General features: G+C 46.9%; 1 protein-coding gene across 1 annotated transcript; it reads right to left on the reverse strand.

The window, feature by feature from the left end:
- Positions 1-1,542: 1,542 nt before the first annotated feature.
- On the reverse strand, positions 1,543-19,176 carry LOC100540614 (ATPase family AAA domain containing 3A). Its single transcript, XM_003212234.5, has 16 exons — positions 18,870-19,176; positions 18,616-18,692; positions 17,323-17,424; positions 16,153-16,212; positions 15,817-15,886; positions 14,776-14,941; positions 14,209-14,278; positions 12,275-12,430; positions 12,003-12,059; positions 11,337-11,462; positions 8,990-9,114; positions 7,425-7,476; positions 7,012-7,082; positions 5,850-6,017; positions 5,535-5,643; positions 1,543-1,959 (listed from the first exon to the last, which is right to left on the reverse strand). Exons 1-16 carry the CDS (start codon positions 19,093-19,095, stop codon positions 1,780-1,782), a joined length of 1,815 nt encoding a protein of 604 aa, XP_003212282.3. The 5' UTR covers positions 19,096-19,176; the 3' UTR covers positions 1,543-1,779.
- Between the last annotated feature and the right edge of the window lie 23 nt (positions 19,177-19,199).

The raw sequence follows: 19,199 nt of genomic DNA on the forward strand, positions 1-19,199 counted from the left end.
GAGAGATGGGATGGAGAAGTTCATGGTCAACCCCGAGGAAAGCAGTATATCCAATCCTACAGCTACAGCTGTGCCAAGCTGGCCAAGGCTGTGTGCAAAGTGTGCCCAAGTTCCCTGCAGCCATGCCACTGAGCATAGCTTGAGGGGACTGGGTCCAAACAATGGGATTTCCATTTGGATTGGCTGGAACTGACCTCACTAGCTCCCAAAACACTGCCTGGGAAAAATGAAAGCCCTCAGGCTGGAGGAATGGAGAGCCATGGCACTGCTCCAGTGCAGTGAGAAGAGAGAAAAACAGCAGGTTAGGAAGACTGAACCCAAGGAAAACAAGTTGGCCGCTCCTCACCTTACACCGTGCAACATCCCGCCCCCTCAGTGCTCCCAAAGCATGGGATGCTCTTCTGCTCCACTCATCCAAGAGAAGCCTCGGGGCAACCCACGCCTGCACAGCACAGAGTGTGCATCAGCAGCAGCACGAGCACCGGTGCCTGTGCATCCCTGTAAGAACCTGGTGTAATCTGAAGGAGGAATTGCATAAAAGAGCTGAGACAGCAACTGCGCTGCCTGGCTTTAGGGCAGGGCTCTCCTCCTGGCTGTTTGTAGCAGCAGAAGTGCAATCAGCATAAGGACAAGACACGGTACCTGGGCACGCAGTGGTGCTGCAGGACACCCAGCCCTACAAAGCAGCAGCTCCTCAAATCTTCCCATTCTTTCTCTCTCTTGGCACCCAGAGGAAAGCAGAAGAGAACCACGCAGAGAGAAGCCAGCAGCCAGAGGCAATGCTCATCCCTGCTGTCCCACCATGCTGCCAGCTGCAGCCCCCAGCAGCCCCCACTGCTCTCTGTGCTCCCAGGCTCGAGTCAGGGTGCATCTCTCAGCACTCAGCAGCAGCCACCAGCGAATTGGGCACAGCTGAGGCTGCTGTCAGTTCCTGTCGGAGGAGAGAAGCTCAGCAAGGTACTCAAGGGCACAGATTTGGGTCAGACAAATGTGCTGGCGCTGTGTAGTTACAGGAGGGGACTCAGAGCAAAGCATGGAGTTCAAATCCAGTTCAAACTCAGGGCAAAAAAACCATAAAATTCCGACCTGCACACAGACAGACCAAATGTTGTCTGATCAAGACAGGCTTCTCTCCACGATTTGATGACAGAACATCTCTCTGCTGTTGCAGAAACGAAGTGAAAGACATGCAGAGTGAGAGCAGCACCATGGCAGCAGCCAGGAGCTAAAGAGTCCCATCGCTGCCACCTGTTTGCCAGAGCCTCCATGCGTGACAACAGGAGAGCAGTGATGCTGTGCAGAGATGCAAGCAGGGAGGAGGCACACCGTGGGCAGGACGTGGGGAAAAAGGTCAGAAATACCTCTGCAGGAATGTAAACCTGATGAATTTATATACATGGGAGGAGAAGGTTTGGACAGCCCCAGGGGTCTTGCAGAGCTGGGTCACCAGGACATCCCAGAACAGCATCAAATGGCCAAAAAGGATTTGGAGTTGGCTCTCTCTAACAGGACAGGTTACACAGACTAACACAGCCACCAATGTTTGAGCAAGGGGGTCCTTTAATACCGTTATTTCTGCCTTATTTCAACCATTTTTCCTATTTCCATCGCATCCTTAAAACACGAAATGAAAGGCAGACTGAGGCAGCACTCCCTCCCCCTTCCCTTGCACCAAGGGGCACATTTCTCACATGATTCCACCGAAAATCCGCCCAAAAAGACACTCCCCACTCTTCTCCTCTGCCCAAATCCCCACCCACACTGGTCTGCAGGTGCTTCTCACACCGGTGTTCCTTTGGGGAAAGGCAACAGTGGGGTTCTGATGCCTTCTTTGCTCGCTTCTGTGCCCTCTGCTTTCAGCCACTCCATCTTCTGCCTGTGCTGCTGCACAGCATCAGCGACCCGAGCATCGATCATGGCCTCGGTCAGAACGCCGTCCTCTGACGCATAAGCAGCAGCCTGGGGAGGCAAAGGCAGAGGAAAGGCACACGTGAAGCCAATAAGGTAGAGAGGAAAAGATGCATACACTGATGGAGCATCTCCGTCCAAGGCAATGGAAATGGTTTTAAATGGTTACAAGGGAGGACGAAGAGCTGTCAGGGTGAACACGGGCAACGCAGCATCTCTAAAATGATGTGTGATGTGTGACCCTCTGGTTTTCCACCTGGAATCATCACATATTGCTGCTGTGTTGCATCAACTCCCATCCCATCCTCACGTCCTGCATGGGAATTGTTGAGTCACAACCTGAACAACTGATTGAGCACCTGGGGAAAGGACCGGTCAGCCCTGGGAGCACAGGTGAAGGCAATTCAGCTGTGTGATCAGAAGGGGTGGAGCCTGGCTGCACCTCTCTCAGACCTCATTTAAAGGCTGACTTCCGGGGGGGGAAGGATCTCTGGTCGGAGATCCCTCCTTGGTGGAGCCTTCCCCTGCAAACCTGGAATCTTCTGATACAGGTAAGCAATTTTCTACCTTTCCTTTATAGCACCTTTCTATCATGTTGATCCTTCTGTTATTACACCTCTGGTAAAACACCTTTTTCCATCACGCTGCTCTGTCCAACTGCTATGTATTCCATGAGGCTTTCCCTTACCTAATCCTCTAGTGGCTGTGAGGGTAAAAGCCATCTGTGCCACTCTCCTGCAACTGTACCAATGGGTTTTATCCTGCTGGTCTGCACACAAGGAATGTGGGAGCCCAGCAATGCAATGCAGCACACAGCTGCAGCCCAGAAGGAAGGGGAGGCTGCTGGCACTGTGAGCTGAGCATCTTATCTCCAAGGTAACAACGCAACCCCAAGCTGCAGACTTCTATATCTGGTGAGTCCCTGTGCCAGTGCTCCCATAACACATTCCTGGTACAGCAATGCCACTAAGGCAGCCTGACACAACCAGCTCCTTACCCCAAACCTCTGCCCACATCTCCCTCCTCTTTCCCTGCCTCTGCACAGCCCCTAAATCTGACAGTGGAAACTCCTGCAAAGCTGTGCAGTTCATGCTCTGTTGATTTTCTCAATGACTTTCTATTTATAGAAAGCCTCAGGCCCTCGTTGTCAAGAAAGCAAATGGGGGAAGCAGCTGTCCCTTCTAGGAGGAGTTGCATACACTGAGATGGTGCTGTGCTCATTTGTATTCATACCTCTGACTCCTGCCTGGGCAGATTTTAACCCATTTTAACCCAACTATTTGTGTTTTGTAACTCTAACTCAAAACAATGTGTGTTGGTGCAAGGATAAAGATGGAGCACAGATGACAAACGCAGCCTGAATGACCCAGTGCTTCATTTCAGCCCAGATCCAAGTCTGTTTCCAATTGGCCTTGGTGCCTTTGAATCACAGTTCTAATGAAAGCAGCCTGCTGAAAAATAAAATGGGAAAGATACCTCCATTCTTATAGTTAAGGCTTGGAAAAGTGGAGGGCTTCTGTGCTGATGCTTTATCTAAAGCTTATCAGCAGGTTTAAGGTCAGGATGCAAAACTAGGAAGCCTGCACATTACTGTAACAGATTCAAAGGGAACTCTGTAGTGTGTAAATGCATCTAATCCATGCTACATTCATCAAGGATTAGGTACAGGGAGTGGAAAAGAGCAAGGACAAAAGGGAAGGCCAAGTCTGCGGCAGAAGAGATTAAAATGGATTTCCAGCATGCAGGTCATCAGCTGTGCCACAAACAACAGTATTCTCAGTGCCAGCACTCACTCTCTGCTTTGCTGCACCTTGTTTTGCCTGTTTGGAACATTCAGGGCAAAGTGAGAGAGCAGTGAACCATAACTCCATTCAGATGGCACACTCATCTTCCAAAGGAACTCCAATCTATGGAAGCTGCAGCTGCTGCTCAGGCTTTCTTGCTTAACTAAGATGTTTACCTTCATGGCAATAATTGGCAAAAGCACCTTCATGGGAAATGGCTGCAAGGCCACGGGGCTGCAGAGCAGCCTTCTGCTGTCATTCTGGGCTGCTCTTTGGGAAGAGCTGACTGACCAAATGCTTCCCACCACCAAACCACCTCAGGGTTTGGTTCTGTCCATGAGCCCAGGCAGGATGAATAGAGCTGAGATAAGAGTCTATGAGGTAAGTCCCAGCATTTCAAAATTCTATTGCACCTTTCCTACAACTACCTGCTGCTTTCTGGCCTTCATTGCACAGAAGTTCAGGCTCAAGGACTGCAGGCAGCATGCCCCAGGCAGCTGGAGGTGATAGCAGGACAGCCCCTGTGGAACTGAACAGCACTTCAATGCAGATGAAGGCTGACACAGTGTCTCTCAGCTCTGCTGCCCAGACACGGGTTAAGGCTCTGCTCTGAGACACCTGTAGAGACAGAACGCTTCCAGACAGCAACACTGCAAATGACTGTTGGAGGAAAAAACTAATTAAGGAAAACATACACAGAAATGCGAGGTGAATTAAGCGACAGGCATATTGCAATTAAGCCTACACTTGGAGGATTAGCTCCAAGTCGCATCAGGTCACCATAGGAAATAGCTGAAAACAAAAGGCAAACAAAATGCTCCCACCTAGCTCTGTGCTCCAGCACCAGCAAAGCAGTTTTCACCAGGGATTTGTGCTGTAATCCTCCCAGAATGGGTTAATTGGATCTATTTATTAGGCAGAGACCTGAGGCACACTGCATCTCAGCAGCTGTCCTGATGAGCCCATCTGAAAGAGCACTGGAAGCTGAAATGTCTCGAGACGTAACTGTTTCAAGGCAGCTTTGAGGACTTCTGAAGAGCAGCAGGCTCACAACATCTGCTGTTTATCAGCTTTGTAAGGTGTCCCCAAGATGAAAAACAACTGTGAGAGATGCCTCGCTTTCCCTTTTTCTTGGCTCTTCTTGCCCTTTTTCTATTTCTCCTGCCAGACAGCCCCTACACACCCTGACCTCAGATGTGCCAAGACAACAGTGTGGCTGCACTCAGCTCGCCTTGCCAAGCTATTTTTAATCTTGTTCAGCTCCCTGACCCAGTTCACAGCACAGCCACACAAAGAGGTGTAGCAGCACAATGGAAAGGATAGCAGAAAAGCAGGGATAAGAGGTAGGACTAACATTACCAGAAATGCTGTATAGGCATGGTGCCTATATAGAAATAAGAAGTAGACAGAATTTCCAGCTCTGTTTTCCAGTTAGCATCCAAGTTATACTAAAAATACATTCAGACTGATAGCAGGGTGGAAGGATGCTTCAGTGTCCTGATGCTGATATACCTACAGGCAGCATCAGGCATCTCTCCTGCTAAACCTCTTGAGCTGGAACACGAGCAACAGCCAGCATGGTTTGGCCACACTTGTTCCTAAGGAACTGGCTTTGCTTTAATTCAATAGGGGTTTTCCCCACTGGTGATTCCAAGAGCTCCTCCTATTTAATGAGACAAGGAGTTATGCAGACACTGACACCCACTCTAGAGCTAGTAGTGTTCTGGAATTACTACAAGGACATAATGACATTTTCCAAGATCTGAGACTCCGTCCAAAAAAATCAACAAGCTTTATAGAAAGGGAAAAAGAAGCAGGAAGCCCAGTGAAAGTCCCACCTACCTGCCATGCCACAGCAAGCTGGGAGATCTCTCGGCCAGACATGCCCTCTGTCAGCCTGGCAATCTCTGAGCACTTTTTGCCATAGTCAAACTGGGCCAGCTTCAAACGTCTAAAAGCAGAAGCACAAGGATTGCTTTATATGTATCCATGTGACAAGAGGGGGCAAGGCAGAGGGAGGTTTGTATGGAGCAACTCGCTCTTGACAATTGTGCTTCTGAAGGGGAGCGTCAGATTTTTCTTCACTTTGGAGAAGGGAGGCAGTTCCATTACTGCTGAGGACAACAGCAACAAGGAGAATCCTGCAGGGATACTCACTGTTTACCCTCTGTGGCTGGCTTGAGGACATGCCTGTCAAAATACATCCTCACGAGCCGCTCTCGCTCTTCTAGCTGGGGCAGATCAAAGTTCACCATTTCATCTATTCGGTCATTGATAGCCCAGTCAAACTGCTCGGGCTGGTTGCTTGCTAAAACAAGCATAAACCTGGAAGTGTGAAACAAGAGAAGACTGAAAAGAGCCATAGAAAACTACATAAAAACCAATTTGAACCTAAGGAACTGCTTTGGTTAAAGGCCCTTCATCAGCTGACATGCCTTACAAACAGCTTTGTAACTGCATCTCAAGTGACATCCTACAGAACATAGCCTGCAATATCAGCACTTCTCAGGCTGTCTTTGCCATATAAGCCTAACTTATTGTTTTACCCACAATCACCCTCGAGTTGTGGATATCAGACATTTACCAAGAGTACCACCTCCCACAGACCTTCATGTCTGAGCTCTGAATGGACTCATCCCAGCATGAGAGTAAGGAGAGCATGCTCCTGTTGGGTTTGTGTATGGCAAGGTCATTCTCCTGCAGCAGCTGGCAGGAGTTGATTTGTTTTCTTCAATCAAGACTGAGATTCCTGTTATCAGGCCTAATGTGCTCAAACAGAGGCACTCACAATGGGTAATGCAATGTAAAAGCAGTGCATTAAACCAACTTCTGCTCCATGGTACAGCTGTGCCAGCTTCCAGGTCACATTGTTTTGGAGACAGAAGTCCTTTCTTTTACTCTGTAATGTTGTGTCTTCCCAATGCCAACTGCACTTTAATGCCTTAATTGATGTTACCAGCTTAGCAGTGCGTTGTAATTTGAAATGGGCTTTTAACCACAGCTATTGAAACAGTGATGTTCTTGTGGTCTATTTAAATCCAAGCCTACAGGGGGTTGTGTTCTTTGCTGTCATTTGTGCAGATAACTTAGATGGCCTGAGAGCCACACTGGCACGAAATTGTTCCTCTCTATTGACAGGAACTCTCCTTAAGTCCCTGCAGAAAAACGTTACAGATAAAGAATTGACACAACCTGATATTCAGACCTTCCCTTTGACGTGTGGGTGAAAAGGATATAAGTGAGCTCCCATTTATAGCTGTGGGATGCTTTATTGCCCAAATCAGCAATAAGTCAGGTTAGAAACCAACCACATACGTACTTGTTGCTGTGCTGCCCTGTTCTGTGCAGGAATGCATTCAACGTTGCTCTGAGATCTTCACTGATTTTCTCCTGCAAAAATAAAACCCAAAGGAAGATCAGCTGCTTGGGACTTTAGACAGGTCGCAGTTTGAGCAGCATTATTGACAACGTAAGCTTTGTTTTTGTCAAGGATTCTCCCAGCCACCTGCAAAGGCTTTTTGCAGGAAAGAATTCTCAGGTCAGCTTTGAGATGCTCACATCGTTCAGCTGCAAAAGGCTCATTTCTCATCTCTGCATCGCTTAATTGAGCAGCACAGCACCTTCCAGTTTTAATCTTTTGCCTGTTTAAGCTGGCTAATCACGTTAAACAAGTAGGCTGCAGGCTGGCTAACTGCAGCACGCACAGATAATGACCAGAGAGAAAGCACTTACCGTGGCTCTCTTCCTCAGAAATGCATCTGCTTCATCCACAAATAGCAAGAGGCTGCAAAAAGAAAGCACTACACAGTAATAGGGACAGGTAAGCGAGGCTCACAAAGCTCCAAGATTCCCCTTTCTCGCTTCCAGACACCCACAGCAGTGACCAGCTGTATATCTAGCAGTGCTGCTGCATTCCTGTCAATTCTGAGCAGATATGTGAAATCTAGACCTGCTCCCCAGGTATTGGAGAGTGCTTATTTTAGCATTCACTCCTATCTAGAGAAACGTGTGAGGCTGCAAGGCTGAAACACAAGCATTCAAGGAGCTGAGCTGATGGTGGCTCCTTCCTTCTCCCATTCAAAACCTGAAGCCAGAGCCCTCCCCTGCACACTGCTTTGCTGTTTGGTTGGTTTCCCTTTCCTAACCACACTGGCAATAATGGAATGGTTTTACTACCTGTGGAGAAGTGAATTAATAAAGTCAATGAATAATTCAGGAAAATAAATTCACTTATAACCCAAGGGCAGTGCTCTTCCCAAGGGACCGAGTGTATAAAGATGTTTATCAATAACAGAACCAGGCTGCTCATAAAGCTGCCACAGCTTCTATTACTTCCTTGTCCAGCTTCAAGTACATCTCTCTTTCATAGTATTTGTCCAAGAGGTTTTAGGACCTCTTAACATCTCATTCTCACATTCAACACCAGTTTTTCTGAAAACACTCTCAACTACAACCTCTGCAGAGAAGCATTTCCTGTTTTTGGCCAATAAAGGCAACACAGAACTTGCAAGCAGTTAAGACTTGGATATCCAGAATAAAGTCTGCTTAGATGTTTGCATGTTCCTCAAGCTTAGAACACTTGTGTATGGACACAGCTAACCTTTGCCCATCACTTTTCTAAGACACTGATCTGAAGCGTATGAAGTTCTTATTAGACAGAAGTTTTTAACCAGGACAGAATAAATTCAGAGGCAGCCAGAGCTCTGAAAGAGAACTCTATGGTGGAAGCATCCAGCAGGTTGAGAGGAATGTAAAGAGTTTAGATCCTCAGGTCATTACTCTGCAGGTTTGCTTTATGAAGGGGAAATAGAAACATTTAGATGACAAATGCAGCAAGGATTGAAACAGACACTGCAAGATAGTGTCCATCTAAAGCAATCAGGATACACATAAATCATCAATTTGTTGTGTTTATCTACAGAAAACCTGCAATCAAAACATAATACAAAAATCAGCAGGCACTCCCTGCAAGTTCTCCATTGGGCTTTAATATCCTGGCTGGACAAGGATGCTCCTCAGCTGCATTTGGATTGCAGAAATCTATTTTCACCAGTACAAATTGACTACACACTCTTAAGAAATCAAAGAGTGGAGCTTTTTTAAATAGTATAAAGCAGGAAAAATGCAGAAAATGCAAAATGCACTCATTCTAGGCAAGCTTTAGAGGATGCTGTTCTTGCTCAGCGCTGCTTCATCTATGCAAGAGCATCACTCACACAGTAGTCTCAACTACATCACTGCAGTGAGTTTCTTTGAGCAAGAAACCACACTCAGGAGTCAGTGGAAGCTCTACTTACCCTCTCCTACTGGTGTTTGCCCAATCAAAGAGCTTATGTATGGCAGTCACTCCTTCCCGCCCCATAGGGGCAACATCACCACCCGTCATGATGGCGTAATCCATGCCTGAGTGCACAGCTAATTTCTGGAAGGGAACAAAAACAGAGTTAAGAAATCTCTTTCACTGCAAGGCCATCCCTGCCACAGCTCGTGGCCACTGAGCAAAGGGCTTTGACGGAGCTCCTGGGATGTGCTGGAAATGCCTCCCTTAAGTTGCAGGTAAAATATAAATACACCAATTCTCTGTGCTTTTTTTGTTAGCTCACAAACTGTGAGCCTGTCCATCAAGCAAAGCTGAGCAGATATAACTGAAGTTCACCCAGAATTTTGTAGGAGTCTCTGGCTCACACTGACCCAACTCTGGTTAGGCTGCCACATCGTCACAGCCTCGAGAAATCCCCCCTCTGCTTCAGCCCCAACTATTAACATGGCTAATAAGTTCCTAGCCTCACATTCCATTCCATCTCACTATAATATCTCAGTGGTGAATAAAGCCACAGCCATCTGTGTCTGAAATAACAGACTGGGCTGGGATATGAAGCCAAGGGATGGAAAGATCTCTACCCTCCATTTCAGAAAGCAGTTCACGTAGCAGCCACCAACTGAGCCACGAGGACAGGCAGCAGCCTGAGCTAACACTCCATTAGCTGACCCAGAGCTGGCTATTTGCTTCTGCTGAGTAAAGGAAAGACATCTGAAGGTTAAAATGAACAAGTCAAGCCACGTAGATAAGCATCAGCTCCAGCAAAACACGCTCAGCTGAACCCAACCAATTATGTGCTGCTCAGCAGGAGGCAGGAAAAAAGAGCTACACTCTGCCCATTAAAACCACCCGGTTCCTGCTGCTAATGTTCAGTGTTCTGCATCAGTCCAACGAAGCTGGGAGCCTTGACAGCTATTACATCCAAGCGTGTTTACATCTGCCTCAAGAACCCTGTCATGGAGCATAAATACTTTTAACACCACAGATCCACATGGCTTTGTTTTGCAGTAGTCAGAAAGCCACCATGCTATGATATGTTGCCTTTCTGGAAAGCAGGGACAGCAAAGTGCACAGTTGCTGCCATTAACATAAGCACAAAAGTCACAGCTCAGAAAGCAATCTGCTTTTCAATGCAGCATTTTGTCCTCTCCAGAGCATACGTACAGGTACTCAGTCCTTTCCTCACTTTTACATCACCTTCCTTCTTATCCATCCCAATTCTTTATAGCTACCACCACCCCCTTGGAGCCATCATATTGGAGAAGTGTTAAATGCTTCTTCCTCTTTCTCCACTGCCCAACACTCAGCTCTTTTCTCCCTTCTCCTTACACTGCTGTTGCCACTTCCAAGTCCTGCCCTTCCCTATGGGGTTCAGAAATCCAAACTAGCTGGCATACAATCAGAACTGGCAGCAAACACAACTGGACTACATGTTTACAGTATTAGCAGAGGCACAAAATTCATCTTGCATCAGAATGTCAAATCTGCTGCTGCTGAACAACCATAGGGAACCTCACATCTACTGGACAAGCAGAGAAGAACAAGTCAAAAAACTGAAGTCCCAATTCAAGCTGTATGGGAACTGTTAAGTCAGGGCATGAACCACTGATTGAGCACTTGGGGAAAGGACCCTGTCAGCCCGGGGAGCACAGGTGAAAGCAATTCAGCTGTGTGATCAGGAGTGGAGCCTGGCTGCACCTCTCTGAGACCTCATATAAGAGCTGACTGCCACTAGGGAAGGATTTCTTTCTGGAGACCTCTTCAGGTGAAGTTTTCCTCTATGAACCTGGAATTTCTGATACAGGTGAGCAATCTTTTCCCCTTCCTTTATAGCATCTTTCTATTGTCCTGGCCCTTCCATCATCACACCTTTGCTGTAACATCCTTCCCACTGTACTGATTTGTCCAATTGCTACAGAAGCTTGCTTGCAAACCACTCCTGTAGAGCATGTGGAAAATAAAGCCATACTTATCTTTCTCTTTCAGTTGGGGATTAGTAAGTGACAGCAAGAAAGACCCTATTTGGACAAGTGCATGTAATGAGGAGAGGTGGAAGTGAGAAAGAAGGCTGGCGTTGCAATTTCCCAAGTCACAGTGGCTGACTGCCTTTTCCAGGTGGAAGTTCTTCTGCCTAAGCTTAGCTTAGAACCCAAGTGACTGTGTTAATTCAGGTGCAGGTGGATGCTCTCTCCTCCCTTACCAATAGAGATGCAAAAACCCCAAAGTTTAAACAATGGGTTTCAGACTAGAGAGGACACTTAAGGCCTGCAGTTTCTGGAGCACTTTGCAACACACAGGCAGTCAGAATGCTGGCAGGGCTTTACCTTGGCAAAAAGTGTCTTTCCAGTGCCAGGAGGGCCATACATCAGAATATTCCGGTATAGGCTTTTGTTCTTTTTTGTATTTCTTGTTGCTATGGCAATATCTCTCACACGTGCTTCTAACTGGGGCTGTAAGAAAAGAGTTAAGTTTAAGGATTAGAAAGAACCAAGAGACCAGCATTGATCAGCTTCAGGGATCTGTACCAGTAAGAAGTCAGCAGCATTGTTACAGACTCAAGCTTGTAAGCCTTCACTTCGGCTATTTATTGCTTTGGAGCAGAGCTGTTTCCTCTGTATTCAGGATTTACTCAATTTCTAATTCTGTCCACTTGACTGTGGGTCTCTTCCTTAAGCCAGGAAGCAGTGCAGCAACCATAAGTTCAGTAGTATTTCACAGATAAGTGGAACTCTGAGTATTAGCATGTTGACTGCAGAAAAAAACTGCAGCCAAGCAAGCATTGAACTATGCTCTGTTCAGAGGAAAAAGAAGGTTAACAGAAATGTTAACATGTGCCAGTGAGCACTGGAGCTTATATGTGGTCTCAGTGCACTGCAGGTGCTAGAATTACTAGAATTACGTCATTTGAAGTGCATGTAAGGAAACAGCTTTCCCTATTTAGATTCAGAAGTCATCGCTCAACAAATAAGACAGCAGAACGCAGTACTCACACTGAGAACAACTCCTTCAAGGGCATCCTGAGCCTTACTGGTGAGACGCTTACCAACCTGGAGAGGAAAAATTCAATCACTGACATGTAGAAATCGACCACAGCTTCCAAAGCTCAGAAACCACAAATTTAATATATTAAGACAATGAGATCAGCTCACCCACACAGCCTCTATTAGTACATTTATTCTCAGGCACATCCTTGCTTGACACAGAGCTGGAAAAGGAGTTCTGTGTCCTCATGGAGCAAGACAAAGACAGAGCCACACTCTACCTTGATAGGGTGCTTCAGTGCCTCCAGCACGGTAATGCGTGAGGTTTCTCTCACCAGAGAAGGTTTACCCAAACGTGCTTCTATGTATCGTCCTGCTACTGCAGTGGCATTCTTGGCAGAGTAAACTCCCACGGCCAGCAAGGTTAGGCCTGCCACCTGGAAAGAAAAGGGGATGAGGATTAGAAAAAGCATTTGGAATTTTAAGAGATACACTTCCAGTTTATTTACTCACCTTCCATAACGAGGGCATGGGGTCAATGTAAATCACCAAATGAGTCAAGGCATGCCACTGGAAAAGTGGCATAGTACACCACAGATAACCATCAGAAGTGTATAGCCTTTCAAGAAAGCACTGCAACAGGAGCACGAGCAAGTGAAGGTAGAGATGGCCTTAGGAAACATGTCACAGAAATGCTTCCTAGAGCTCTTTTTGAACAGGAGACAAAGCAAATAAGTGTTCCAGGGACAGTAGAGGCCAAAATCTCCCACTGCAGAGCAGGGAGCAAGAAAGGAATGGGCAAGGGTGCACCTGGTGTAAGAGGACAGTAGTGTCAGACACAATACAAAAGAATGGGTACTCAAAGCATTTCAACATCAAAACTACTGTGGGAATTGACACCACTGCACTACAGTGAGAGAAGAGGTTGTTTACAAACCCCAGAACATGAGACGTTGCCATTAATTTGTCAGCAAAGCAGAAAGCCTCTGGATTGCTCTCTGTGCTTTGTGGTTGCTGCTCAGCACTCAGTTGGCTCACATTAAACCAAGCAGCCCTGCAGGCAGCTTTTCCCACCCTAGCTAGTTATCAGAAAAGACAAGGAGCTGCACTGACAATGCTAAGGACGCTCCTATCAGAGCAAGCCCAGGTGGACAAAAGAGCAAGCTGCAATTGTTTTAAAAGTGAATGGACTTCTGCAACAAGTACAAATCAATGTCAAGGACAACAAGGAGAGAATCATTCAATAAACCACAAGATACCACTTGTTCAGTTCTACTCTGCTTAAGTGTGTGACATCACCTTTGCTTTGGATGGAAGAGTTCAGAACAGTAGATTCAAGGGGCAAAGAGTAAGATCTCTGTATCTGGTTACTCCCAGTTTGCAGGGATTTAGAATACAAGAAGCTCCACCTTTTTAGCAGCCTAAAATAAGGTATCCTGGCAGGGTTAATTTAGAGGAACTCTAAAATAGGTACTTACATCTTGCCTCGTAGTCAGCATTACAGCATTTTTCAAAGCAACCAAAAATGTAAGAGTTCTGGCTGTGTTACCTCCTTTCCAAAAATATATGTACTCTTAGCTTTATTTATATATTAAAAAAAAGAAGTCCCAATTTCCCAAGACAAGAACTGATCAGAAGCAAAAATGACCACAATGCAGGAAACTGGGTCAAGAGAACATACAGCTAAAAGCTGTCATCTTCAAAGGGCTCCAGATACTGCAAGCACTCCAGGTACAGCCTGCAGATGACAAAAGGATGCACTGAAAGCATCCACTCCCCAGCACACTTGGACAAAGCACCTTTTGTGCCAGCCTCTGTGTATAGAACTGCCTGGTGGAGCAGATGGTTGCCACTGATTTAAAGCAAATTGTCCATTTTAACGAGCCATGCTACTAAAAATACCTCAGTGCTGCACAGTTTTGCAGTGAGAAATGATGTTATATCAAACGGGAAGTAACTGCCATGGTCTTCTGTCCTGCAAGAAGATGCTGGGACATCTTTAATCAACTTATTTAGCACATCTAATGGGTCTATAAGTACTCTGCAGGTTTCCAGCCTGTCCATCCTGAATAGGCACCTTTGATAATGAAAGCATGCGTACAGATCCAAAATGCATTTCAACTGAGCTGCTCTGGTGCCATTTTAAGAACCTTGGCAGCCCAACATAAAACAAGAGCTTTGCCAGGCTTTTTGTCTATATGTGTCACAATCTTACCGTGGCTGTGACCTTATCCCAGTCTGTCACAAAGGCACGGAATCCTTCCCCAAAGAGCATCCCTGCTGTCCTATGGTGAAGAAACATCAAGATAAGCAGCAGAATTCTGAAGGCTGGACTGAAACAATTTACAACACAGCTTCACATTCTATAACTATTTCCTTCAGAACCAGTCAAAATTAATTTTTAAATGCCCTCCCGCTCGGAAATGCACTGGTTTATATTTTTATGGCATATATCCAGAAATGGAAAGAGCTGTGTTTTCAGAGTAACCGAGCCTCAGTTTTAATAAATATGGCTTGAAATCATCTGTTAGGAAAACTGTGTGAGACTCACAGCTCTATAAATACTCTTTTTGGTTCACACTCAGACTCCAAAGCGCAAAGACAAACAGCTGAAAAAGTTTCTCCTCCATATAATCCCTATTATTCAATGTACAAAAGCGTCCAAAGCAACTCATCATATTCCTCAGAGCTCAGAGGGATCAACAGCAAAGGCTTCCTATAAGACAAAGGAAGTGTGCACAAGAAGCAAGGCAGCCCAGGTCCTTCTCTTGGCTTCACATACTTGAGGGACTCCAGCACTGTCTGGCGATGCTCTGCAGCTTTTAAGCGGATCTGCTCCCGGATGATGTCTGCATTCTCCCTCTCAGCCTTGGCACGAGCTCTTGCCTCTGCTTCAACACGCAGCATTTCGTTCTTATGCCGCAGCTCCATCTCGCGCTCTACTGTGGCTGTAAATAAAAGAGAGGTCGATCTTTTAGGCTGGCTCAAGATGTTGTCCCAGAGAAGGTAATCTGGGATGCAGAACTGCTACAGAAGCATTAACGTGGCTGGGGGATGAATGAGAAACCTAAGAACAACCCATGAGATGAGCACAGCCACCAGCCTCAATCTTCTGTGTCACTGCATGAAATCGTGGCTGGATCATCCAGATCTTTGCTAGCAGCCTGGACACCTGGATGCTGGACAGACTGACTGCCCTGACAGCCACATCTCCCACAAGGCTCAGAATTGAGCTATGCTGAATTGCTGCCACAATACTACAGCAGATGGCAGCAAGGAGCAGACAGACTGGCAGTCCAGGTATGTGCAGCAAGCAAAACAACACTCCGATCCTATCTGGTTACCTACAAGCTGCCTCATAGTCCGGCTAGACCTCTACCAACCCAGTGATTCTGGTAACTCCACAGCAAGGAAAAGAAACAAAGCCAGTGTCACACTAAAAGGTCATGATTCAGCTTGTATTTTCTACAGCAACAAATAAATAGAGGTTAGGTGATGTTGTTTCAACCATTCCTTACGTTTGCTATTTTGTTTCTCTTCCCTCCTCAAAATTGGAGAATCAGTGTAGAATCAGGCTTTCACTGCAACATCAGGAGATGCTGGTAGTTTATTGAGAAATCCAAGTCCCACAGAGCAGTTAGTTAGTAGTTCAACCACTTCTGAAACTGATCTTGCAAGCAATTGGTAGTTCCAATGCTACTGGGCTTACGTTGTTTGCCAATATGTCCCTAAAGGAGCATCAACCAACCTGAAGGAGTCAAAGATGAGTACAGAGACTGATCTGCCTGCACGCCTCAAGAGCTAAGGAAGAATTCTAACTTACCACGCCTCATGGCTTCCTGCTTCTGTACAGATTCTTCCTGCTTCCTCAGATTCTCTTCATTAGCAAGTTGCTGGAGGCAGAGATGACAGCAGAAGATGCATTCAAGTTGAAGAACTCAGTCAAGTAGGTATTTGTGTAAACTTAAGTTTATAAATTGTTATCAAGAAGCTGGTGCACTAGGTTGAAGTGCATTCTTCCTCTCTCCATTTGTCAGATTCATACTGATAATCCCACACACTTAGCCACCCAGTCCTAATTCCTGACCTTCCATTTGATGTCTGGCCAGAACCTAAGAGAAACTACTACAGTTCCCAGCTGTTAGAGAAACAACCACACCTGCTGTCTCATCTGTTCGTCGTAGCGCTGCCGTGCCAATTTGTCCTGGTATTGGGCTCTCTGCATGAGACAAAACAGGATGACAAAAGAAAGGAGTATTCAGAATATAAAGATTAAGCACTTAAGAGAAAAAAGTACCAACAGCAACAAGATTGGGAACATGCAGGGGGAAAAAAAACAACAACAAAGCACAAACAACACAAACCAATCAATCAATCCAGGATTTGAAAAGTGAATAGAGGAAAAAATATCCTCAGATATTTCCAAAAACTCATCTATGCTGAGAAGTCTACCATGTCCAACTTCATTTTAAGGTATCACAGACACCAAAATGAAGACCAAGTGTACTCTGGCTCAGAAAGAGACTTACTTTACTGGGATAAACATGCTTTCATGTTCTAAAACAAAGTACCTGGACCAGCAATTGCAGGCAACAGAAATGGCAAGATACACTGACTGCCAGATGAGTGGTGTTTCCAATTCATTTTCTTGTTCCTCACTAATCTGTCAATTCTCCAATGCAACTGACAAATAAACCCACACCAGCTGAACTCATCAGAAAGTGGTCTGGGGGTCCCAATCCACCAATAAGGACTCTGCACAACAGCTGATACTATTTGCCATTCCAGATACAGAGACACCAGAACAGTTATCTCAACAACTGCTCTTCAAAGCATGGCACATCAGAAGCAAATCACGAAGTTAGCTTTGACTCCAGTGATGCCCTGAGAGCTGCAGGAGTTTAGAAGCTGACTGAGGCACAGAAGTGGAGCCTGCTTCCTGAGCCAGCCCTGTTCAAAGTCCACACTTTAGAGGGACAAGAAACACGTGCTAATCCAGTGGTTTTAGCCACTTTCTCAAAGTATGTAAGTGATTAGAATTCATCAGCCCTTTCCTTCCCTGTTCTCCACCATGTGAGCTGTTAGAATAAAAGCCAGCTCGCACGTCCCTGATTTTTCACTATTATTGCCAATGCATTGACTCTTGCTAAAGTGTTATCAGTAAATACAACTACAAATTAAGCTTAATATCACACAGACAGGGTAGAAGACAGGCTTAGCATGCACAGCTGCCCACCCCACCACCAAAACAATCAATGCATTGTTTCCTTCCCCATGCAGGAGGACAGAGATAAGGGCTTCATTAGTGGGCTTCCCTTCATTCCCTTACTGCTTGATGCTGTTTTGTTTCCTCACTGAGTGTTTTTCGTCTCTCTTCTGCTTGTACCCGTATCTGCTCATTCTTCAGTTGTTCTATGGCAGCTTCATACTCCTATAGTGAGATAATGATATAATAATCACAAATGAGCTCAATGCACAACCCTACAGAGAAAAGACTGCGGCAGTTATGTTCCAAACGATGCATTTGTAATCACTTCACGCTTCCCTGCATACAACCCTTGTAACTCCCTAAAAATGGTGGCAATAGTGAGGGGTTACAAAGCCACTTATGGCAGAGACATTATCTGCACCTCACCTTCCAGAATCACAGGGGTTGCCCTGAAAGTAACGCCTTCTGTTTAATGATGTTGGTCATATTGCAGCAGGGGCTGAACCTTCTCACCATCACTCTGTTAGATTTTGTTGCCGTCTGACAGATGGCAGCAGAGAGGCAGCCTGACATGGAAGTGTGTATGAAGCAACAATGTGACACTGAATTCCTCCACTAGGAACAAATGACATTCACTGACACTTGGTGACCAACCAGTGGATGTGAGCACAATGAGGTGGTTTGTTTCAGCAGCGATGACAGCGGGTCACCACCAGTGGTGCAGATTTTGATGAGCACGGCATGCAAGCTCTGGTGAAAACACAGTGCTAATGGGGGTTGTATGGGAAGTGTTGAGTCAGGGCATGAACCACTTGATTGAGCACCTGGGGAAAGGACCCTGTCAGCCCTGGTAGCACAGGTGAAGGCAATTCAGCTGTGTGATCAGAAGGGGTAGAGCCTGGCTGCACCGCTCTCAGACCTCATTTAAGGGCTGACTGCGATGGGGAAAGGATCTCTGGTTGGAGAACCCTCTCTTGTGGAATTTTCTTGCAAGCCTAGGTCTTCAGAGATGGGTGAGTACTTTCCGTTTGTAGCACCATCCCATTTGTGTTAGTCCTTTTTGCTATTTCTCTCCTGCATTGCCTTTCCACCGTGTTAATCTTTCTGGTTGTGACAGTAATGGCTATGATAAAAACTAGTGCTTTGTAACTAAGAATCTGCTCTATCAAATGGTGTTATCATGATCTTTGTATCTCTTGTAGTCTCCACAGAAATAAACAGGAGGCATTACCTTCACAGCAACCTATGTACTTCTTTTTCAAAGGCAACTATTGACCTCTTGCTAAAGTTAAATGACAGCTGACAGAACACGGCACCTAGGGCAAGCTGCTAGGAAATGTGGCTACAGTTCACAGCCCTGGGAGCTGCTGGCACTGGGCTGCCCACTCAGCGGTACCACACGCCCTCGTGTACCTTCAGCTTGGCTTGTTGCTCCAGCTGCAGGGTCTGCTCTTGCATCTGGGCCAGGCTGAGTGCATCCTTTGCATGGCCTGCGACGGACAGAGGGAAGGGGCTGTTAACATCACGGAGCGATTCCTTCTGGCACGAACCCACCCGCTGGAGCTGAGCCCTCCGGCCCACCCTTCCGCTCGCCCCACGCCCTGAAGGCTGCAGCCTCGGCACATCGAGCCCCGTCCGACGCTCCCCAGCCCCCATCCCTCACGCACGGGACGCGTCCAGCTCCCTCGCCGCCTTGGCCGCCCGCTCCAGGCCCGTGGGGTCGAAGTTGCTCCATTTGTCCTTGGGCGTGCTGCGATCCCCCGCCCCTCCGCCGCCCGCCGGCCCGCCGCCACCACCCGGGCCCGGCGGCAGGGTCAACCCGGTCCCGCCCTGCCCCGCGTCGCCGCCGCCCGCCGGGGTCGAGCCGCGGTTGATGCCGAAGAGCCAGGACATGGCGCCGCCCCGCCGCCGGCTGCACCGCGGGACCCACGCCGCGCTCAGCCACGCGCGCCGCCTCCGATTGGGCCGGGCGCAGGCGCCAGGGTGACGTCACGCGC

This window comes from Meleagris gallopavo, chromosome 23, assembly GCF_905368555.1.
Source record: "Meleagris gallopavo chromosome 23, MGAL_WU_HG_1.1, whole genome shotgun sequence".
Taxonomy (NCBI): domain Eukaryota; kingdom Metazoa; phylum Chordata; class Aves; order Galliformes; family Phasianidae; genus Meleagris; species Meleagris gallopavo.

Coding starts and splice junctions, on each gene's coding strand:
- LOC100540614 (XM_003212234.5), bottom strand. CDS start 19,095: ATGTCCTGGCTCTTCGGCATCAACCGCGGCTCGACCCCGGCGGGCGGC. Junction 11,463..12,002: donor TTGAAGGAGTTGTTCTCAGT/GTGAGTACTGCG, acceptor CTTTTCTTACAG/CCCCAGTTAGAAGCACGTGT. Junction 7,477..8,989: donor GCAAACACCAGTAGGAGAGG/GTAAGTAGAGCT, acceptor TTCTTTTTGCAG/CCTCTTGCTATTTGTGGATG.